This window comes from Hylaeus anthracinus, unplaced genomic scaffold (genome assembly GCF_026225885.1).
Source record: "Hylaeus anthracinus isolate JK02 unplaced genomic scaffold, UHH_iyHylAnth1.0_haploid 11994, whole genome shotgun sequence".
Classification (NCBI taxonomy): Eukaryota; Metazoa; Arthropoda; class Insecta; order Hymenoptera; family Colletidae; genus Hylaeus; species Hylaeus anthracinus.
In genome coordinates, this window is record NW_026534341.1 from 6,870,075 (window position 1) to 6,894,761 (window position 24,687).

Genomic DNA, 24,687 nt, shown 5'->3' on the forward strand with positions numbered 1-24,687 from the left:
CGGTATTCACCGGTGACCAAAGAGTAAGATCTAACGAACGATATAAAAGTATTAGCATAGCGTTTATTTAATTGCTGCCGAGCACGCCTTTAAGAACTGACCAACAACGATACCAATTTTACATTCGACTCCGTTTCGCCAGTTTTCTGGGGTGTTCACTCGTATGGGAGGTTCTGAAATAAAGTGGATTCTCACCCACTTTAGGCACCCATAAGGAATTCATGAAAAGGAGAGACCCAAATACAATTCTGTAGAGCAATCGAGTCGTACCATGAACTACTATAAACTATAGAGTATCACGTGTCAAGATTATCGCTGTCAACAGTATCACGAGCTCAGAAAGGTTAAGAACCACTGTCGCACGGACACAGAGAGAGATCGTTCCCGTAGCTCCCGTCAGGCTGATGGTGGTTGAATAGGGGGCGAGGGGTATCCCGGCGGGGGAGACGAGTTATATCAGGCGAGGGTGGAATCGTTACTAGGACCGGGCGAGGTGTGCGCATGTGCCGGGGATTCCCCATTGTGCGCGACGTGCCCGAGAGAACGCGAAGGAAGCACGACGAGGAGCGAGAGAAGCAGGCTCCGGGGCGAGGGATGCAGGGGGTGGCTACAGCTCCCGGAGGAATTCGCCTATCTTCCGACTTTTATTACGCGTATGTTTGCCTAGCGAAGTCTTCTCCTTAGCCGGGCGCAGTCAGCCAGTCGTGAGAGGATCGTGTGCAGATTTCGTTCGGGCGATCCGGTCGATCGTCGAATTAGGAAACGATTCCGATGATTCCTTACCCAGTGGCGCGTTATCTTATAAGTAAACGGATCGTTCAAACGATCGAATTTAGGCGTATCCTCTATTCGTTTGCGTTTCAGACGAGTACAACGCGTCACTGTCCTTCGACAGCCATTTTTCGAATGCTCAGCGGCATGCTTCGATCCTTAGAAGGGAGTTGGGAGTTAATTAAAGCGCGGAGTTAATAGAAGATGGGCAGAGTTCTTGAGCCACATCCTGGGAAGCCGTTAGTTTATGGGAGAATCAACTTTTATTAAATCGTCGGCGATAGGCGGCCCTTACGTAAGACCATAAACGCGGATACGTAATTATGATGGCGCCAAATCGAATAAAATGTGTTCTAATATCGTATACCTAATTACCTATCTTGAGAGACGAGCTAATATCTAGAGGTAATCGTTACCGATCTATTTCAAAATCGAAGAGTCTTGCTCGGTATTCCTGAATACTAAACTGTGACAAATTAAGTTCTCTTCGTTGGCGTCACGTGTCTCGTTGGATGAAATTTTCGGTCTCCGTAACCGACCGGTCCAAAAACACGTGGGTGGACTATAAAGTAGCAAAGTTCGACGTCTACGAGAAATGGCGTTCGACGGAGCAAAAAGAAAGGGAATCCCGATTCGATCCTTATTCTCCTCGGTGATGCAGACACGAGGAGACAGATAAATGGTCCCGATAAAACCGCACCCTCGGTATTATTTGTATTAGATTTACGAGTGGACTTTTTCATCGGTCGTTCTCTAGATCGCTACAAAAGTCTGCTTTCCATTGCTGACGCACACCTAAGGGACGGATTATCTATTTAGTAGTCTGGATGACGACGTTCGCCTTGAACCCAATAACGCCGTTATTACACGCAATGAACTCGGTCGACCTTCAATTAGGAGTGAAATATATGTAGATGGAGCCGGGAGGTCTTGATACTTAAGCTATTTGGCTTAGTAGTCCAACGTTAACGACTCCTCGCCTGAGTAGGCTGATTAGCAAATCGTCGAGGATGTTTGTGCAATCCGGCAGAAACCATTAGGATTGTATCGCAGAAAGTTGAATAGAAAGATGTCGAGTTTAATAATGTATTTGAAAAGTTAACGTTTATTTGCTCGTGGACATGGCGAAGAAGGGGGTTAAAGGGTGACATGATAGACTCATAGATTAAACGAGTATATATGCTCTGACCGCAGTAACCGAATGAAATGTTGCAGGTTGTTGGATTCAACCTTTTCTTGGGAGAAAGAACACGTTTACTTTACACGACCGTGTGCACTTATCTCGCACGAATATATTTAAGCTCGGCCATAATCTTTTCCGATCACCGCGTCCGACCCACGATTTGGTCCGATTCGATAGAGCGATTAAGGTCTCGACCAATATGCACATCGTCATGGGGGCACAGATTCGGAGGGTAAGGGGCTGGCAAACACATTTCGAACGTTTCCCGTCGAAGGTTAAACACCTCCCGGCTGTAAATTCCGAAATATCCGGAAGATTCCGGAGGTCGACGTTCTGGTGAGCACTCGGGCGCGAAGAAACTGCTGGGAGGGATAGACCTCGACGAAGGGCGATGAAGGGTGAGGAAAGGGACTAATGTCGTAAAGCCGCAACGTGCTCTGATTAAACATTATGTGGGCCCTAACGTTTCTCACCGCTGACGATAGCCACTTGCGCGTTCTCCGCTGCCGCCAACCTTTTACCACCGAGATCTTATCCTTTCAATCGCTTCTTTCAATAAGGGAAACGATTCCTGTCGCTGTATATTTCACCTCGTCCTAATTAATATGGATTAGGCGCCATTCGATGGGTGTTCGCGGTGGCGCCACACGCCGTCGAGAGCAGAGGATCGCCATGGCCTTCGTGCCATCGGCAGGTTACGTACGTTCGAAGAATGCAGAGTGTCGGACGCTCGGCGTGATTAAAACTTCAATTGACGAGACTCTACGATTGCTAACAAGGAATCATCGCCAAGTCCCGAGCGCTGATTCTAATTAGATTTTAAAGAATGCCTCGCGCCAACGTTGTACTGTTCCTGAAGACTTGTAAAGAAATCGAGATTTAATCGATGGAGGATGAATCAACTTCTAGGAAGCAACGTTGGGAATATGCGATTAATTTTTGGAAGAGAAAAGCCATGGAGAAAAGGCAGTATTTTGTGCGATGACGAGCATACTCGTCATGCATAAAATTTAATTACCATTGGTTATTGAGAACTATAAGTGGCACTATTGCTCTGTGTTTGACGACTATACCTATCGTAGCTTGATTCTCACGACTCTGAAAAGAGGACGCTACAGCCGACTGGTTAATGAAACCCAATTGTTTTTAGCTGACGAAGCCCCTCGAGGATGCAGGATCCGTGGATTTGGTTGACAGAAACTACGGCGTGTTTCGACATTTTAAATAACAATCAAAACGGTGGCGCGGGCAGCGGCGGACATAAAATTCAAGCCGTGTTCCGGGGCTCCGTTGACGAGCAATAATTTCCTCGACGCGTCGGTACCTCCTCGGAACTTATTTCGTGTCTCGTCGAGTATCTTTCGGAAGCTATAGCGAGCTCTACGTCGGATGTTCTAAATTGCGCGGGCCACGACTTTTATTAGCGGAAAGAGACAACCGTGGCATTTGCATGTAATGGTGCAGGAGGCGAAGGACCCGGTCTGGGACGAAGAATGTCGGAAAATATGAGGGGGGTTGGAAAAGGGGGCGCGGAAAGACGGTCGGTAGGGAATGTAAGGCCGTAATTAGAGTTTTAGGGGTTCCATGGGGTGGTTGTTCGCGCTGCTGGCCCGTTACAGCTGAGGGTGGATGGGCGTTAGTCGGAGCGTACAAGAGGGTAGCACGCCTCCCTTGCGACTCTTACGAGGGGCGGAATGTTTGCCAACGGCGTTCTAATACGTCATTCTTTATTGTAAAATTAAAATTTAATCCCATCGACCCCCCGTCTACCGTGCGAGATTACGTGTATTTTCGTATTGGCGTGTTGCCGACCGGTTTATTTTCGCGAGACTCGGTCGCCAACTCCTCCGCGATACTCCTACACGGCGAGAGTTATGCGATCGCCGTGACACGCAATTAGCGCGTGTACTCTTTCCGTGGTAAAAAATGGCCGACTCGGAGGAAAATATTCCTACAGTATTTTCGGTATTATTCGAGACCACGGTGCCTACGACTGACGCGGGCAACATTTTATTCGTATCATTTATTTATTTGAAATAGAATCGAAGTACCTTTCTGCTCCATGTAGCTCGCATAATGTGTATAACAAACAAAAAGATTGTTTTTCTCCTATCTGTTACTCCAAATTGTTATATAGGTAGGAATTTCTGCTTTCTTTCGAGTCGTCATTCCTCATCACAGCATTGAGCAACGCAATAACGTTCGTTCGTAACTCTTATACGTGTCGTTTCACTCGGGAAATGTTCGAAGCGAATAGTTCTAATAAAAATAAATCCGTCGTTTCCCCGTGCTCGCGCACGCTAATTATACGCTTTCGAGCCCCGACGAATCCCGGCTCGGATACATACCGTCAATAATGTTTCGTATTCGGTGAAGATTTATTGGAATGGGCTGCGGGACATCGACGATTTGTGCCGGCTTTATGCCGTTTCCAGTAACGTTTGCAACTCGCTCGCGGCGGTGATGAAATTTACGCTCGCTCCCATTGCATTCGCATTATCGCGCGCTGTTTCATCGTATCCGGCACGGTGGTCTGAGATGCAAAGACACGAATTAAATGGAATTTTTTCTCACGTGTGATTTCGCCTATTATCGCTGCTGGAGAGACCGTAGTCGAGGCTAGAATAGATTGTATTATGTGAAACTGGAGAAAAGAGACACCTGCAGCTATGCTTCACCGAATGGTGCCGAATACTCCAAGAAAGAAACGACAATTGTATCGCGATATCTTCTTTGATACCATTTCATGTTTTTATTTCTTTTTTTATGATGAGAAATCGGAGTCGAAAAGAATCTGGATTACACTCTGTTCGAATATCCGCCACGCAATCGATACAGTCACCGGTGCCATAGGGAGCGCGTAATGACAGTGCGGGCAAACCTAACCGAAAATAAGGAAAAGAACAAAAAGTTTTCAAGTGTGCCACGGCACTTTTTCACAAGATTTACGCCTCTCTGTGTAGAGGCAAATGCGAATAGAGAAGTGCATATCTTTGTTGCTCGAAGTGCAGTATTACTGTTTGAATACTTTAAGATCGAGTAGCCAGAAGGGGAAACGCTCTTTACATAAAGCAAAAGTAGCACATATTCCAGCTCCTCGAAATTCGAGAACACCCGCCGGGCAAATCCTCGCACACAAGTTCCCGGTAATATGGAGGATTATTTGAACAACAGGATACCATTGTGTGCACAGAGATAAACACAAAATTCCGGAAAATTGGTCCGTCGTATCTCTACACTTCCGACAACCATCGAGGAATTACGTATAGAGTGCACACGAGGAATTTGAATTCACTTTCCTAATTAACCAAACATTAGATTCATACCCATTCAATTCCCTTCGCATGTCACAATTAGAAATTCGAATACCGAACGGTATCGCAGGTGCAACATCGATATGGTTTCGAACCTTGTATCTATTTAATCCTGCGATACATACTACGATAATAAAAGTAAAGAAAGATGAAGTGCTTCGATGAAGCCAGCTGCATCAAACAGCGAATATAATATTTCCCTGTTAGAAGAAAACAGGATGCATAAATAACAAAGTGCCTCATTATAGTGTTCCAGTGTTACACTTATTCGCAATTATTTCATACGTAAGCCTACATTGAAATCTATCACATGGGTTTACATAATTACTGTTTCCCGACGAGGGCCTTTTATACAGCCAGAAACGTCGACGTTCCAACAAACCATCGCCATTCTGCTCGGCCAACCGACGAGCCTACATCCTCCAAATCATTTTTAATAATCTATCTTGAGCAAAACAAAGCGGGCTCGTCAAAGGCGAAATACTGGAGCCGCGTAAAAGAGGAATGCCCATTAACCCACTCCATCGTTTGCATATCGCTTCCCGTTTTTCCAATGAAATACGAGCCAATCTCCTCGTAAAGACGAGAGGGAAGAAAAAAAAGGCACGAAACTGCCCGGATCATCTTTCTTCCGAGCGTCGTCGTAAACAGCAATAATTTCTCAAGCGATACGGGACGAGAAGAGACAAAGAAACCTACGAGGGACGCGCACACGAGACTTCTTTTCGAGAATCCGTGTAACGGGGTGGCGCTCGTGCCGCGGCAGGGTCGGGGGCCTCTTATAAATTTCATTCCCAAGGTGACTTTACAATTTCGTGGGAGATTAGAGCTCCTATTGCCGGCGATGTGAGGGAGTAGGAGGAATAGCTGCACAAGTCGGTCCGCCATGTAGATACGATTCCACACACCGTGAAAGGCACCGCCATGTCGCGCATCTGGGTAGACCCGATCTCTTCGGATTCGCTGGTGTGCGGTGTGCGTGTGTACCCTGTCCTAACTGGTTAGGTGGACGGCTGTGTGCGCCAGGCAGATACACGCCGGATAATGGGAGGCACCCTTATGGATGACGTTTGGGTTCCACGGGGAACAATGGAGCGAACTTCCCCCTCTCACCATCCATCCTTGTCGGAATCCTTTATTACCAGCCGGTATATATACGAACGGTGTACCCTCATATACAATCCACCCTCCTCCATCCGCACCCTTGCGTCGTGTGCGTGTGCACGCGTACAAGCTAAGCACTCACACTAGCCGAGAACGAGCTGTCCAACCAATCGGGATTTAAGCCTATTGGTTGCTCGTGATGGAAGCTGTGCCCTGCCTACGCACACTCGTCCATGACGTAGGAGCGCGCGTGCACCTGTACGCTCGTTTCGCCATTCGGGCCTTGTTTTTCTTCGCGTCCTGCCATGAAGGATTTGAGACACCCACGTCGCCGTGGTCTACTTTCCAGCGTGTCACTCCCGTGCTTTCTTCTAAAAGTGACTATAGACAAGACATGTTAACCGTTTGCACTCGAGGACTTTTTTCTGGCATCTACCAGCAACACGAATGCTAAGCTTAGGTTGACTTCGAGAATGAGATCTCTAATTTAAGATTTAAGTTTCAAGGAAATTAAACCTAAACAAACATTATTGCTAGTTGAGTTGTTGCGTCGAACTTAGTGGTGACCGAGAGTCATCTATTGAATGCAAAGGGTTAATACCGATTTTCGTGTGGTAGCACGAACATGGCCAATTCTAGCTTCCATCTTTTGTCGCGTTCTCTCCCATAAATAGTTGGACGCCAGAGAACGCCTCGCTCGTGACAGCTCTCGCTTCGGAGCACAAATCTCGCCACGTCGATGACGCAAACCTGCATGCGATAGCAAGTACGAAAGAAGTCTCCTTTATCGCCACCCACGCGCTGCTGAACGCCTTTAGGCTGCATTACGCGTATCGTCGAACGCAGGACGCCATTCTTCCGAGCCTAGGATCTAGGACATCTCGCTGCGTCTCGGACGTTGTTTGCGAAATTAGCGCTATAATTGTAAACAGTGAGTATCCGCGATTTTAATATTGGATTATCCTTATCGTCGATCGTCTTTCCTATTCGGCAGCATTGTCGGGCTTATTGCCCTCGGCGTCGTCGCCGAGCGAATCAAAGCCAATCGTTGTTGGATACGGCAAAGAACGTGGCTCTTCTTTCCGAGTGGGTCTTAGTTATCGTTAAACTTTCGGCGAATGGAACGTCGAGTCTTGATAAACTTTATCTCGGTGCTCCGGGCGCTCGAAACTTCGACGACACGGAATCGCTGCTCCGAAAAAGGAGTACCGCGTTGTTATAGAAAGACGATTCGTTCAAATTGTCGCACAGTTCGCGAGAGTTGTAAATAGAATCTCGTTCCTCGATGGATAGCTCGCAATGTACTCTAATCCACCGATAGTTTCAAATAGACGGTTCTCGATAATAAAACTAAGGCTGAAACGGAGCAATAGCTGTCATAGACGATAACTAGCGGTTATGCTGGCTTGTAATCTTCAAATTATTGGATTCTAAACCAGTGTTTAATGATACCAGTGCGCTTAGTCTAATGAGCACGTATTCTTACAAGTATTTTAACCGACCAGAGCTATTGCACGATGCCCTCGATATGCCTCTCGATTGTGTAACCCGGTAGTGTCTGTCTACCATGCGACCAGCTTCTCGAGGAAGCAATAAAGCATCAGCCACTGTGGATGCAGATAGACTTCATTGACAGCAAGAAGACCGACAAAGGTTTTACTGCAGTCCTATAAGTCCAAACACGTTCGCCTTTGTCAGTGAAGCCGAGGCCCGCTACGATAGAGTAAGAGCGGAGGTAAAATGGAAACGTCTGACCAGCGAAAATAATGGGAAACGGCTGTAGGAGAAACGAAGAAAAAGAAAGTGTACTGCACCGAGTACCGTGTTTCCAAGATGCGGAGGCTGTTCAACGCTGGAACGGCCAAGCTCGACGGCCGAAGAGTGAAGGTCCCGAGCGCAGACTTTAACTTTTAATCACGTCGCCGTCCGTCCGCCTTCTAAAAAAAGCCACCGTATGACGGACGGTTAATGTATTCGGATACGTGACATCATACGGCAGATATGCCTGCTATCCGGGCGTCGTTGGTGGAATTCCATAGACAATACCGGTCGAAGGTGGAGGAACACGCGAGGTCGAGGGTGGAGGTGGACGATCGAGCATGAACGAAAAAGCAGCAGCGCCTAGTTCGACAACGGTCGCAAATCGTGTGCATGCCTCGCGTATTCGAACACGAGGACGCTGCTGGCGTCCCTCTTTGTTCGAGTCGGCGGGTCCAGCGGTGCCCGCGCGCCGGATCCATTCATAAATATCTCAAAACGGCTTAATTTCGCGGCACTGCGGGCGAATAAAATCTCGAGCCGGTGAAAAATGTAGACAGCTCCTCCGCGAGGAGGGAAAGGGAACCGGGAGAAGATACGGCCCAGCCACGACCCACGAATCGCTTGATCGCCGTCTCGGGTCACTGCAGCCTCCGCTAGAACGACCGAGCGGAACCAGAGGGGAACGAGCGCGAGGGAGACGGAGATAGAGACACAGAGAGCGGGAAAAATGTTCGCGATAACTCTGCCGCCATTCGTTCTCTCTCCTTCTTTCCCTCTCTGTTCCCTGTCGCAATTCCAGATTCCGCCAACCGAGCGCGATTTATCCGGCTAATCCCTCGCAGTTTTCGTGCCCGACTTGCCTTTCGTCCCCCGCAGATATCTAGGGGGACTAGGCGTTAACTCGCGTCCATTGGCCGATCACTCGGCTCCCTTGGAACCGATTAACCCGGGAAAGACTAAGCCACGAGCTGTTGGGTTGAACACCAATGTGAATGGGACTCATTGATCCCACCTACGTTTTTCGTATTTGGGATTGGAGGACCATTTTTAAATGCTCAGATTTAGAGATTGGGATAAGTTCTTAAATATACACCAATACGCTAAATTAACGACTCTAATAGCCACATATGGCAAAGGTGTGCATTTAAAACTGAAAGTTTCTCCGACACATGGTGATCTCTCACACTCTCATTAACAATCGACACACTCTGATTAACGATATGGTGCCTTGTTGACATGTGATATAACCTCGAAGACAAAGTGAGAAACTGGTTCTTGTCTTGAGTAGGTTCCAGATAGTGTTATTGCTTGTAATATCGCAATACACGTGTTATGTGTAGATCCTTGCGACCCTATTGTAAAAAAAATAAAGGAACTAATAGTTAGGCGCAATCCACTGTTAAAGTAGTCATTCGTAAGAGAAGCCATTGGGTCAAACTCTGCGGTGAGAAAGATCCTCTTCTGGAAGACAGTTTCCAACCGAGAGGCGTGTCTCGAGCTGAATTCTTTAGAGAAGCTTTACTAATGAGACCTCCAGCGGATCTAGGATGGAACGCCGTAATTTTGTTGCTGCGATAAGCAACAAATACGCTTCTGATAAGTTTATCTACCATTTGTTTGGCAATAAAGTAATCTTTTTAGCGTCCTATCACCCCAATAAGAAGATTGCGCGCTCTCCGTTGAGAGCTAACCATTCGATTGCCGACCGGTCGATCGGAATCCAGCAAGTTCCCCGGTATTTCAAGCACGTGGAAATTGAGAAGGAATCCCAGGGTAATTTTCAATCGCGGAAAACGCAAAACGGGCTGTCGACGTCCTCGTTGGAAAAGCGTCGGAGCAAGAATGCGAGGAACGGTCGTGTCGGGCATGAGATACCAGCGAGCGAGATTCATTTATGGTAATTTTATGCGCGACGTTGATCCTTGGCGATTATTATAATCGGTACACGAAAGGGCTCGCGATTAGATCTACTCGTTAATTTAAGCGCGAGTTCGTGTGTAACGACGGTGGAATGAACGCTCGAGCGGACATGTTCCACGAGCTCCGCATCCAGCTCGCGATACGTTTCAATTGCTTCGCCAGGTTCGCGATGACGTACGGCCGTCTGTCCTTCCGGCTGAAGTAGAACTTGACGATTTATCCAGGCTCAGGCAACAGGAATCGAGTTTCGATATCGATAGGGGAAGAACTAACCGATGAGGACTCGATCCCTATATGGACTCGACATTCTCATAAAGCGAAGGAAACAATAACTCATTTGCTAAACAGGTTTCGTTCAATTCGTCGTTCTTCTTCTTGTCGATGAGTTGATTATTGTCTACATGATACATTTTGCCACTGTACAGTCAGTCCCATAAGTACCCTGTATGACTATTAAAGAAATTTGTGAAAATTAAATGGTAGGTTGATGTTTCCAAGTGTATGTTTGTATAAATACGTTGGTGTATATGTAAATATGTACACGCATAAGTTTTTTCATATACATATTTATAATGAAAAATTCATTCGGTAATATCAAAACTATTATTCAATTTAGTCAAACTTCAACAAACATAGAGTCAGTTTAGAATTCGGCTGGCAATTGTTCCTAACTTTTGTAAAATATTTAAGAAAAGACGCCAACCCATGGCCCCTCGAGCTAATTAACTCCAGGGCCCGGCAAGTCTAAGTCCGGCATTGGGTATCGGTTGAACTGGTCGCGTTCAACGAACGCGGAACTGCCTCTCGCGGTCGAAACGCGTTCGCGGCCGTTTCGCAGCTATCCAATTACTCGGGTACGTTCTTGCCCCTTTCGAGCGCAACCCACGGAATTCCTAAGAAACTTTAATGGATCCCGATCTCATTAGTAGTCGGTCCGATCAGCCGGTGCGCGCTACGAATTACGCGCAACTTTCGTGACTCATCCGTTCTTATTCCGCGAACACGCGGTTGCTTTTAGCGAGAGAAGGTCGCAGCAGGGCGAAAAACCGACCATGGGAACCTGGAATATACGGGAGCGGCGAGGTGTCGCGACCAATAAGCTGCGCTATCGCCCGCGAACACGGATCATTGGTGTCTCCGATGATACTATAGTCGAGAAGCGCCCAACTATTGGACAAAAGGCTCGATGACGTTAAAATGGATGCGTATGAAGCATTATGTTTTCGTATGTCATGTCGCTGTTTGCGCGATTAAGTCTACCGTAGAGTACGAACTTTACGTCCCCTTGTGCAAATGAAGGAGTCTTCCTCAGACTTCAATCTATGCGTGCCGCAATTTTTGCCGCATTCTATTTAAATGCAGCCGAACGCTCCAATTTATGAAATCCCAATAGCGACCACTCCGAGGATCCATTTTTCATGAAACTCGTATTCTCCTTTTCATGAAATCCCGAAATCAAGTATGCTTCGCGGCTGGTTTTAGCGAGAGGAGGTCGCGAGAAACCGCGAAAAAGTGACCATGGGAACCAAGGATATATGGGAGCGGCTCGGCGATGTAGCCAATGAGACTGTTACCATCCGCGTGCATCGGTCGTTGGTGTTTTCGGTGGAATGATAACTCAGGGACGCGTAAATAATACCGAATAAAACCGACAAGGTAAGTGGAAACGTACGACGAATAAAACTCGGGTGGCGAATTTACCGCGCGATCGAAGCCGTTTCGGCTGTCAGTGGCCGTACCCCGTTTCCATTTCAAACTGTTCGCCCCTAAGGTTGCTCGCGCTCCTTTCATCGCGCGTCCCAGACCGTGCGTTCTATTTCCAGCCGAGCGGATTGAAGTGGACGGTAAAGTGTGTACGATGTACTCTGCCTTATATATTAATCGATTTACGTCACGCTTGTGTGGTCCCCGTGTAAACGCGTCAAAATTTAGAACGTTTTCCAAGAATTCGAAAATTGCCGACTGAAAGAGAGAAGCTCGGCCATCTCGAAAGTGAGCTTCTCGAAAACCCCCTGCTCTTCGACGTTACGGATTAGCTTCAAATTTTGTCCGTTCGTATGTTTGTGTCTTCGTTTGGTCCCAGTGTTAACTCTCCTCTTGGGTTCCCTCCCATTCAGGAAGCTCCAAGTCGTGACCTCCCCTTGCGAAACGACTCTCTCATCTGCTTTCGTTAATGGCTGCCGAGGAGGAACGGAGGAGAGACAGAGAGGGTCCATGGTAACGAAACAAAGACCCCGTGATATCCAGCGGACGGTGAAAAAGCGTTGACCGATAACCGCGAAACGCCGTGGCCCGATAACGCGTCCGAGCGAATGGAGCGACTTAAAATGGCCGTTAAAAGTCGCGTTATTGTTTGCGAGCGCGTTTCGTAGCTCGTTCAGAAGAACCGAAATCGCATGGAGGCGCGTGGTTGACGTTTAATCGCCTGTCTAGATTTACGACAACCTCGGCCCTATTGCTGGCGCTATTGCGGTACAGCCGAGAGCCACTCTCCCTTGCCGTTTCGTTCCATCCTGGACTGCGCAGTCCACTCCAAACGGATGCCGATTCCCTCCGTTCCCTTGACCCACGATCCTCACCCGTCATTTTCCGATTGTAAATCGTAATCGCGTTTACCCTCGACGTCGACGCCGGTGTTTTGACAGCTCCCATTGCTCCTGTGCACCGGCTGACCGTTTCTAATAATATTCCTTTTACGACCCTTGGCGACCACTGTATCGACCCACAGAGGGGCTAGGCACGGTACGAAAGAGACTCTTAATTAAAAGGCAAGCGGTGTATTCGAAACTAGTCTTCGGAATAATACCACGTGATTCGGAGTCCTCGGAATGATCGCTACGGGTGAAGATCTCAGCCATCTATCAAAGTCACCAAAGAGACCCGTCCGTGGTAAACGCTATCGGTGTTCGAGTAGCGCAGAAGTCGAGGCACGTAGATGGGATTAATTCTTATTTTTCCAACATCGCCTTTCTCTCAACGATCGCGAATTCTCGGTACATGCGTAATTCGTGGCGATTTCTACGCGTTTTTCGCGAGGCTGCGCAATCTCTTCTTGCGTCAAGCGTTTACGAAAAAATCCACGTATTTCTTTTCCACGAGAGTGCAGCAGAGTTTCGTTATTACGCTCCGATGTTTTTTTTTTTTTTTTCTTTTTTTCGCGACTTGAGCGAGAGAATAAAGATATAAGGCTCGACAAGTATCGCTGGGATCGTTTTCCTCGATTTTGATATCGGAGCACCGCGATGTAGGTTTGATGGTCGTGATGGTCAACCTGATGCTGACATTAACAGCCGCGGAAGCGATTTATCGCTTCTCCGGTTATCGCATGGGGGACGAAAAGTATGGAAAGGAACCTAGGAATCCTTGGATACGACGCTGGAGCGATGACGTTAACGTGGGGTGTGCCCGGAAATGGAGAAAAAACACACCGGGAACTCCCTCGACGAAAATTCTGTTGGTATTTGTGGATTAAAACAGAGTTTCTCAAACTTTTTTTACTTCTAACACACTTTTCATCCTATATAATATAGCTTTGGTACATTTACATTCGTTCGTGACTATTCGATTAACACAACATTTGTTTGCATAATATGGGAAACGCTGAAATGAATGTCCAATGTGCACTATCATTAGTTCAAATTCGTTACCTTCAATTTTGTCTAATTATTTGAAGTACATAAAAAAAGCTTGCAAATGTAGTTTCTTAATAGCAGGAAAAGTATACATACTAACAATAAAACGTACTTATTACATCAAACGAAACAGAATACGTAGGTATAACGATAAGTGGAAGAAAAATATGTTGAGCAAACGCAACGTACAATTAAGTGCTATTATACACCTAACATTTAAGAGCAATAATTACCGTACCTTCGTATCTACCAATTACAAATAATTGACATTTATGCACGAGTAATGATTATTTTATGCCATGCCCATTAAATTCTTCGTCTATGTCTTTTATGCGGACTGAAACTAGGCAATAAAATCCCGCGTGCATTCATCCGTTGAACAATTTCCAGAAATTTCCCACTATTGAAACCAGGCTGACGCAAACGTAGAACAACGTACTGTCAGAAAATATAATTGAGAAATTAAGACTGGGAGGATTAAATTACTGCCTACCGATACTCAATGGGCATCGATATATTCCTCGTGCTTTCTCGTTAGATTTTCCACTTTTCTTGCATAGCTCACATTTTCCCTCAGTTCGTCGTCCGTGGAAGGAGATAAGTTCCTTCTAATCCGAGATAATCGAAGCCTCGAAAGTTCGATTCCGCAGATTTCGAATAAATTCGCGAACTTAGAAGACAGCGAGGCGCGATCGGAGCGCATTGATAGAGAATGTTGGCGGTTGGAACGGGGGTGGCGCCTCGAGGGGGAGTTGGGCAAACTTCCGCAATATTCCCGTCTACACGAGGAACGGCAAAGCCGCGTGCGGCGACCAAAAGCGGATATTAAACTTAATATATAGCCGCAATTAGGCGCAGGCCTTCGCCCTTCTCGTTTACAGGCTGCCGTGTTGCGCCACCGTGTCACTCTCCCGCCCTCGGGCAAACGGACCACCGGGTGTCAACCATAAGCTCCCTTTGTCCCTAAATCACTCCCAACCTACCGCTAATTAGCGAGAATTCTTAACCAGAAATTGCACGAATCCGAGCAATCACTGTCGCTGTTCCTGTTTGATCTTCCTCGGGTTGCGCGGCTCCCTTAATTGGAGCGACAGTTTTGACAGGCGACAGACGCGTTTGTTAATGGAAAGTATAATAGGCGACAGATCCAATCCGCCATTTTAGAAAAGTAACGCGATCTATGAGAAACCTCGTGTATCGAATGCTGACCGATAGCAGCACTACCCCTCCTTTTACACGCACTCGAAAATATACACGAAAAACTTGTCGAGCAGATATTACGTAAAAACAATTTTAGTTTTAACGATTCGTTAATTTAATTTTATTAATTATAAATCGTAAACAAGAATCAATTTATCCTGTTTTTCGCGCACTGGCGGTCTGCGATAAATCGACCCACCGAGCGATAAGAAACGACGGTGTAGCCGGTAGCTAAAGGTTATCAATCGTGAGACTCGTAGACGCATATTACACGTTTCTGTCGTCGATTTTTTTAATCGCCCCGACTCCGGGGTTATCGGCGATTTTCGATCGAGGGTTATCACCTTCGCGGTCTTCGAAAATAACTGACCAACGGCGGACAGGAGATTTTCTTTCACGGTATGAAACGTTTCCACGTCTTCCATGGAACTTTACAGAAAAAACGAGACAAAGAAATAGAGAAACATCCGAAGGAGAGGAGAAGATACATAAATTAAGTGTTTCCAAGAGCGAAGGGAGCCGGATGTCGAGGGGGTAGTCAAGCCTCGGAATTTTAAATATCAGAATTTCTTTAATCTTGCATTCCGAAGAAATAAAAGGCTAGTCCTCCGAAATTTCGATGAAGAATGAATACTTCATCCTGTATATGCTCGAACGAAATTTGTAAAAATCTCGAAGCCATTTCACGAAAGATTCCGAGGCGTTTCTATGCCACGAAGCACATCGACCAAAATTCTGGCTCGGACAGTTCTTCGTCTAGAGGGGCGTGGAGGAAAGAAACGTCGGTTATCAATAAATTCCGCATGGGCATTAGCCTGATCCGACGAAATTATTGATAATGCTCGCGGCAGCGTTCGGTCAATAGGCCGCGAATATTTATGGCGGCCAAAGTGCTGGGACAATCGGGTTCACCGGTGCTCGAGGAGCTCTCTGCTAGGAACAGAGAGGCTTGGAGATGGAGTAGGGAGGATGCAACGAAGGGTTTTCTGGCTGCTTGACTCGCCCCTGGCATGATGTGCCGCCAGCAGGATGGAATGGTTTTCCCTCTGGTTGCCAAGGTAACCTATGGCCCACCCTTCGAGGTTCAGCAACCACCCTGTGGCGCTGTGGCTGCACCAGCCCAGAATGTACGTGAGCTCCACGCACACCGATGCCTCGAAAAACCACGTTGGCCCCAGGCTCTCTCGCACACCGATCCCACGGCTGTTCCTTTGTACGCACCACCACACCTAACACCCTAGCCCAGAGATTCGTGTGCACCCAACGGCGACGGCGCGCACACACGTACACGCTGGAAGTCGATGAATCGTGGACCTCTCGCCGCTGCGAACGGCCATGCTGAATTCAATATCAGCATTCCCCGCGTTCCCTCCGAACATTTTTTTTTTTGCTCTGTTTTGAATGATGAGGACCGGATGGCGGCTCGTCCCGCGTCGTTGGCTGCGTCCAGACGCTCGCGACAAGGCAGTTCGCGGGAAACCATAGGGAAATGGGGAAGAAAGACAACTCGAGAATTTCTCGCGACGACTTTTCAGGGATTTGGTGGATACTCGCGTGAATTTCCCCGGTAGTCGTTTCTCTTTATTCCAATTGCGCCTCGAGGATGAAAAGTTCCCTTCAACCAGCACCAGGAATAAGGCGAGAAGGATTCGCTTAAATATTTTAGAGGGCTTTCCGCGATGTCTCGGTAGAAACTATTCTGTTGTAAAAAAAAATAAGATCAATGAAAAGCTTTAGGAATATCGCTGAATGATTCAAAAGCCTGACTTCGCCGGTTGCTATTATTTGAAGTAGGGAAGAAGTCAAGGTGGTATTTCGGTGTGCGCCTCGACGAGACCGCGTGGAACACAAAATCTCGCTATCTTTTATTGGTCGGTAGCACGTATTTGCTTCATCACGAGGCAATAATATGGCCACTCAGCGTCTCGGTGAGAATGATGGTATTATGGCTGTCCGCTCATTGCACCGGAGGAACCGGTTTCTTAGCGACGAACCGAAAATACGAGTCCCCGCCTCCGATCCGTGCCGGCAGCCAAAAGGAAAATTATGCCCAAGCCAATTGCGAAAATTGTCGGCAAGAAATTTATCAAGCGTCTTTGTTACAATTTGTAACCGTTCCCTTTCGTTGCGCGAACTGAACGACGAACGGTCTATGCGCCATTTCAAATCATTCGCGTCGCAACAGACGTCTCTTATTGTACTGTTAACACACTCGTCGCCATGTTGGCCATCGGTGACCGACACTTGGGGACTCCTACTGAAATATTAATAGCGTTACAACGATTTATATTCGAGTGATTGCTACTACAATCGATGATAGTTTCGGAGGGAATGGTACCATAATAAGAGATGTAATTACTGTTGGTAAATCGAGCAACCTAAATCGTTCCTACTACTTAACCAACGTCTTTAGATTATGGATACTCTCAGCTGATTCTTTAATCTAGGAAGAGCATCGAAATTGATCCTTTCAAGTGAAATCAAAAAGTTTCCCTTTATCGAAGAGCTAAATGAGAAGGTGAACTTTGAAAGACACTGTCTTATTCTGTCATTTCAAACTTTTGTTCACAGTAGAACAGTAAAGTACGCTCATCCAGAAACCTAAGATTCAAAAATCGTACTTTGAAATTACGGTTTAAATTTACGGTTGTTAGTTTGAGTATTAAATGCAATCGTTTCGCAATCACCAGAACGTGTTGTGAATTTTGAGGAAGCGAGCTTGGCAATGGGTAGAAGACAGCGCTTTCAGGTACAAGCCAGACGACAAGCACGAGTTTTTACCTGGTTAGTGCGCCAACGCGGTTCGATAGCTACCTAAACACCATAAAAAATTCAGCGAACCCTGCGCACACCCCGCTTTACGACTTTTTGACTCTCTTGGAGAAAGTTGGCCGAGCTAAAGGCATTCGAAGAAAGGGTTCGATTCGTGGACAATGGGACACGAGACTTTTCACGGGGAAACTTTCTTTTTTTTTCGCTCTTCCGTTTTTACCTCCTTCAACCCCTGCAATAAACTGGCCCATCCGAGGGCGCTGCTTTTTTCGTTCCTGGAAAGAGAAAGCGAGGGAGAGAGTTAAGATTTGTGACTCTGCAAGAGACACGCAGGTCACTCAGCAGGAACACGGAAAAACTGAACATTACGTAACGAAAAAAAAACTGCCATAATCGAGTACTCCCGTTTTGTTGACCGGAAGGACCTCCAGCGAAATCGCTGGATTTCTATTGTCGAAGAAACGTGAAATACAGGGTAGTTTTATCGCGCAGCTAAATTAACAAAGTAAACGCTCTAGTTATTTACTAATGATCAACTAATAACTGCTGCTAATTAGTAGGCAACAAACTCTTGGCCTTGAAAGCAAACCTCCATATTATCGCCTTCGTGCCTGCCCTTGTATGATAAACAAATCGTGAAATCAATCTGAATTATATTTTTTACCATTATGTACTTTGGAATTTTACTACAGTCGCGTGAAAACAAATTGTCATGCATCAAAACAAGGGACAATGTGGATCCAAGTGCAGGCACGAAGACGTTGAGCATCTTTCCTACCGTATGAGCGAATAAAACTCGTCTTCAAGAATCGAAGTATGCGTCAGCAAACAAAGCTTTTATTTTCGAACATATCCATGGCTACCATTTATCGTTTACGCAGCCGACCCTTTGCACTCCTTGCGCGCTTACATGGTAAGTCAACAGTCAACTTCTTCCGATAGGTTTTCAGTCAACGCGTTACCATTTTCTTTTTATACAAAAGTGTTATTATACAGGACGTCCTGTTAGAAAAGAATTCATGCCAGTGTATTCGCTGTTTTACGTAATAGAAAGAAACATTGTTTACAGAAGTTGAATAGTTTCTCAGTGAGTATTAGTTTGGAGGATCAACTTCAAGATTCAAATGGATCGTCCAGTTTCGTATTACTACAAAGACTGAGCGTTCTATTAAAAAATCGAAATTGACCTCCAGATCAGTGGATCCCAGCTACAAAGAAACTGTCACAAACTTTTGTAAGCGACGCTTCTCGCTATTATCGTGAACATCGAGGATATTAGAAATTGTTTCCAGTGGGACGCTCTGTGTTTCAAATGCTTGATTGTAACGGATATCCTTTTATTTCTTACGTAGTTGTCCAGGACCCGTACGAAACGCACGGTAAGTGATCGACGCGGCGAATTGACTGTGGGTAGTGCAAAGGGTTGAAAAGGCAGGATCGTGTCCTACATGAAAAAACTAACCTAGGCAAATCTGCGTTTCTGACGTTTCCAGGGCCGAACGGCTGTCCGAGGCGTAGGGGTCGGCAGACCTACACGCGGTTCCAGACCCTGGAGCTGGAGAAGGAATTCCACTTCAACCACTACCTGACGCGACGGCGGCGAATAGAGATCGCGCACGCCCTGTGCCTGACGGAACGGCAGATCAAGATCTGGTTCCAGAATCGGCGGATGAAGCTGAAGAAGGAGCTAAGGGCGGTGAAGGAGATCAACGAGCAGGCCAGGCGGGAACGGGAGGAGCAGGACATGATGAAGAAGCAGCAGGCGGAGAAGCAGGCGAAGATGCAGCAGGACCAGCAGAGCGCCGCCCTCCAGCATCAGCAGCAGCAGCATCACGTCAGCGGCCTGGACAAGACGCAGAGCGATCTTCTGAAGGCGGTCAGTAAGGTGCCCACATAGGAGACTTTGCTTGGCCGGTTGTCTTTCTTTTAAAGAAGAAACGAGAGACTGGACGCCGTACCGTAGATGGGCAGACATCGACGACGAGTAGCCGGTAAGGTCGCTTATGTAGAAGACCTTGACGAAAAGAAGCCGTACCTCTTCTTCCTCTTCCGAAGCCGACCAGGATTCCACGGGGGCTTCCCGAGTGATCTCTGTTCTCTTTTCCGTTTTGTACTCGAGGTGAAAAGAAAACGGGAAGAAACTTTTCGCGGGGGTTTGGGAGAAGGACTACTGAGACAGTGTGAATCGATAAGGGTAACAAAGAGGAGGAAGACGGAGGTAAACGTAGGCGCGCGACGATGTTTGGGAAGGCTTCGTCTGTCTCTTTTGGTTTCTTTTCTAACGGAAGAAAGGAACGAAGGGAGAAGCAGAATGCACGCAGAAAAAAACCGCAAATAATCGTATAGATCGTTAGACAACCCGTAGTAGAAACGCGAAGCGTAGAAGAAGTAAAGCACACCCTCAAACTACGTACTTATTTGGCTGGGCCAAAGGAGGACCTAGCCTGCGACTGATTCCTAGAACGTATAATGTATAATTGTTAATCGGGCGCTGCGCGACGAGTCACGAGCGACACCAACAGCAACAACAGGACGAGCAGTCGACGCGAGAAATGATAACTGCCAAGTACACACGAGGAGCCAACGATCGCGTCGAGAGATCATCGACGACCTAGAATTAGTTTAAACGAGCGGAAGCCGAAGGATTACAACGCCAGGCTGTCGGGAGATGTTGTTTACGGCAGTCGCCGACGAGACGATCAATTAATAGAGACGGAGAAGATCCGTCTGCGGTAGGGAGCAATTAAGCGAGGCTGTCGAAGAATTCGTCTAATTGCGCCGAACGATCAAGGGGAGCAAAGGGGTCGGCTCGTCGTCTCCGCCACGCGCGGGGAGCAAGAATGAAACGTTCACCGAAACGCCTGAATTAGGAAAGATTCCCAAAACATCCAGGTCCAAACGTCATTCAATCAAGGGTTATTCCTCGAGATAGAGCCAAGACGAACATGACAGTATATACATCCTAAAGCAGATGGTTTTTGAGTTATATGGATACGTTGAAACCAGAGAGCAAGGGCAACCGAAGGCGCATGTGCTCCAACGTTCGCCAACGTTCGTCAAGGTTAGAACACATGTGCCACCGATAGCCTTGACTCTTCGTTCACACGTATCTTAGTATCTGAAGACCTCTGAATCTCGATACTCCCTTCGTGACATCCAGATACAAATTTTCAGTCCGTCTGGAACTGTCCACGGGAATTTGCGATTCTTGTACACGGGAGTCATCGTTCCTCGAGTTCGAGGCGTTCTTTTCCTCGAGGTAGAGCCAAGGCAGCTCGCTCAGCTGTTCGCGATGCAACTCGTTGGAACGACGAATGTATCTTTCGAGGAATCGCATACTCCAGGTATCTCTCGGGTACGCATACCTTGTTCGGATACCGAGGCACGATCGCCTGGCAGACAGCTGCTGAACGGGCACACACGGTGATCCGCGGTGCTGGCCAACTTCTTTTGCCCCGAGAGGAATTTAGTGGTACAAATCGATGATGCCATTCGCCGAGCTCTCCTTTTACAGAGTTAATTAGCCGTGGTTTACGCTCGCGATTACCTCTCTCCGTGACTTCGCGTTGCAATTAGGCGAATTAACCGTCGCTACCGAGAATATCTCTTGGCGTTTCGACGTCAGCGCGAACCGCGCGGGAGTTTGCCGCGCTGACGCAAAAATCCTTTTGCCCTGGACCCGTTGCGGATCGGTGTTTCTTTTCCTTCTTGTTTTTTTTTTTAATTTCTTTTTTATTATTTTTTACGTTCCCATGACCCCGATCGCGCATGCTCGCGAAACGTTTGAAAATCAACGGGAACACTGTACAGAGGGCGTCCAGGAAATCGTGGTACGATCGGCGAGGAGCAGATTCGTCGTGAAAAGGCAAGTACACCTTGGTCAAAGATGACTGCATACCTTAGCATATAAAAATATTACTATTCGTTGATAATCGTGACAAATAATCCTATACTTAACTTTGATAGCAATTGTTGGCATTGAATCTTGTTCTACTCGGTTGTATTACGATTTATCGAACACTCTCTAGAATTGCTCCGATTGGAAGAGTCAAGTCAATCGCTTGGCTTGTCGATACAGAGATCAATTGAACATTGAACCGTGAAAATTTATTTTTTTTACTAATCATAATGAAAGTTTGTCGACCACGATGAGCAGTACAGTGTTCGTCGATTTTACCTACGTTTCGCACAGTCGAAGTATTCCGTAAACTTCTCACACCCTCGGAAAGAAACGCCGAAAGGAGCTAGGAGCAATTTGATGGACGATTAGTTTCGACGAACGGGACAATATCGATTTTATAGAATCGAGAATTGGAATCTGAACGTTTTGGATAGAGTCGATTCGGGACAAGGCTGACTCGTCGACGAGCATCTACATTCGTTTATATCGCTTCAGTTAGATCTCAGAGGATATCGCGCAAGGTATCGCTAAGGCTTTTATTAATACAAGATAACTTGTATAGAAAGCAGTACGTTTTCCATATTATCTAAGATAATTTATCGAAACGCCATCCGAGGATGTTTATCCTTACTTGCATCGCGTTAACGATCCACGATATCGTCCACGGGGGAACTCGGAACGCGACGTTTCGTTTATAGAAATTTATTTTCCGATCCACGTTTTGTTTTCCCTTTCTATTAGTTTTGTTCTCTCTGAATAATGTTATTCGCTCACTTCGCGGGTGGTATGTTAATTATTTCTTCTGTTAATTTTACGTAGTGTTAACATAGTTTATATCGACGACCACATCGAATCGAACGGGATCGCTGGAAAGTACCGAACGACGATTTCGTCGAGTCTTTGCTTTTGAAAAAAAGAAAAAAGATCTTCAATGTCTCGTTTCGTTTTCAATCTCTTATTACATCGTTTTATCGTTTCGCCCATCGTCCACGGGACAGCAACGTTAGACACACAGATTTTCCAGGAAAAATGAAAGGGAGAAGGACTGGGAAATGACTACGAGAAAGCAGAGGTGGGCAAAATTCTTTCTTAGATCAAAATTTACTTCGCTGTTCGTTGAGTAAAAATTAGTTTCAATTTCAGAACGAATTTACGTCACTTGAGTAAACTGTTTAGTGGAACGAAGTTGTTATTGTTATCGGTTATTCGAATAAAAGTTTGCCCATCTCTGAAGGCGTGTTTAGACCAAAGTGCGAATGCTATTGCCGAGCACATGCGGTCTAAACGCTCCTCGAGCAGTAATGCAGACTCTCGTACAAAACAAAGACACATCACCGGACGAGTATCTCACTCTTAGTACATTAAATACGTAATTTGGTGTCAGGGTAGACCTTTTTCCATAGATATAGAAACCGTTGTTGCTATTACTTACGGTAGAATTCGCGAACAAAAAAGAAAGAAGAGGACAAGAGATAGAGAAACAGACGAAAAGATACGCAAACCTTCAGATTCTATAAATCATTACCTAATTATTTTTTGTCTCCTCCCCGTCAACGCGATTCGTACAAAGCATTCCGACCCCCATGTATCTCGATTCGCGTGTTGACCAGTGTTGTTTTTTTCTCTTTTTTTAATCGTTTTTAAGATAGTATATTTTTACGGTTAAGTTTGACGATACTTTGCGCTTCTGGATCTTCGATGAGTTGGCGTTTCCACGGAAAATGATCGAATGCTGAAAACTTATGTTACGTCGAAGATCGGTTGGCACTTTAATATTCCTGTTGAGCGTTTTTACCGTTGCTCGTAGTTCTTACTTCTCTTTTAGTATCTTCTTTTCTCTTCTTAAGCGTGAATCGTTAAGTTTCATCGGAACTCGTTCGCCGAGAATTATTTTAATTGACGTTCAAAGAATAGGACGCGTTGAAATATCGCGGAAAACATATACGTAACTCGAACCAAGAGATGGAGCAAGACGAAAACAATGAATTAATTTTTTTGTTCACGAAGGCGGGGAATCCGTTGTACGAATCGTCCAGTGACTATCTATTTACATGTAAAATCATAGTGTACACAATACCACATTATATATAATTAAAAGTAACTATATTATATATATACAAATATATATAAATATATATATGAACAAACGGGGAAAAAATCTGTTGCACCGTGCTTTAAGGACAAAGAAACAAATGATTTTGATAGTAGCGTCGTAAGAATTTAGGATACGTATGACTCGTACGTAATTAAAACGAATAAACAATGATAGCGGAAAGCGATCAGGCTGCATAAGTGGATGAAGAGAAGTTGCTACGAAACGGTGAAAAAAATTAAATACTAAATAAGACTTTGTTTACGGTTCACACGGGGAAAGTATGGGAGAATTTTTAGGCCAGCGAGCACCTAAACTAAAATAGTGAAAAAAAAAATGAATAAGTAATAGACACACGTCCGTAATCATGGCGAGATTAGCGTCGTTTTAGGGGAAATCTATAAGGGGAAAAAAAGATAAGTAAAAAGTGGATAGAAATTCATATTAAATACTGTACCGCTAATTAACTAAACTAAAGTACTATTATAAATAAATACTCCCGTACGTAAAGTTTAACGATTAAGCTCCGAGCATGCGAGTCCACGGACGAGATATACTCGCGTTAATACTTCCTCCTACCTTTCAACACCCTCCCCCGCCCAATTCCTCGCCCCACATAGCGATGTACCAGTACATACCGTAATCGTAACGATGTTTTAACGTATAGTGGGCAAGATAAATCGATGCAAAGGAAGAAAATAAAAATACGCGAACGACGTAGAATATAATATAAACAAGTTTGTAAGGTACAAGTGTAGGTTGGCAGAAGGATAATCGACGTTTCGAGGGGAACGGGGGTATAGTTGCCGCTGGGCTCCCAATTACACTGACGCTGTTCGACGAACAAAGTAATTTGTTGGAGAAAATTTATTTCGTGGAAGAGACTTATCGAATCGTTATTTCTTTTTTAAAGTGTTCTCTATATCGCGACGTTGTAAATGTTACTTTTTGGTTTGCAGATATTTTATACATTCCCTTCGCCGTGATCGATTTGACTTGCACCGCGAAATCTCCGGAGCAATTGTCTCGACACGTCA

The 24,687-nt window shown here is 45.9% G+C and overlaps 1 protein-coding gene across 1 annotated transcript in view; it reads left to right on the plus strand.

Annotated features, from left to right (window-relative positions):
* LOC128888885 (homeobox protein abdominal-A homolog) overlaps nt 1-22,854 on the plus strand; it is a 44,916-nt gene extending 22,062 nt beyond the window's left edge. Inside the window, exon 3 of the mRNA XM_054146066.1 lies at nt 19,151-22,854. Coding sequence (XP_054002041.1) covers nt 19,151-19,554 — 404 coding nt within the window. The 3' untranslated portion in view covers nt 19,555-22,854. The remainder of the gene's footprint in view (nt 1-19,150) is intronic.
* The last annotated feature ends 1,833 nt before the right edge of the window (nt 22,855-24,687 follow it).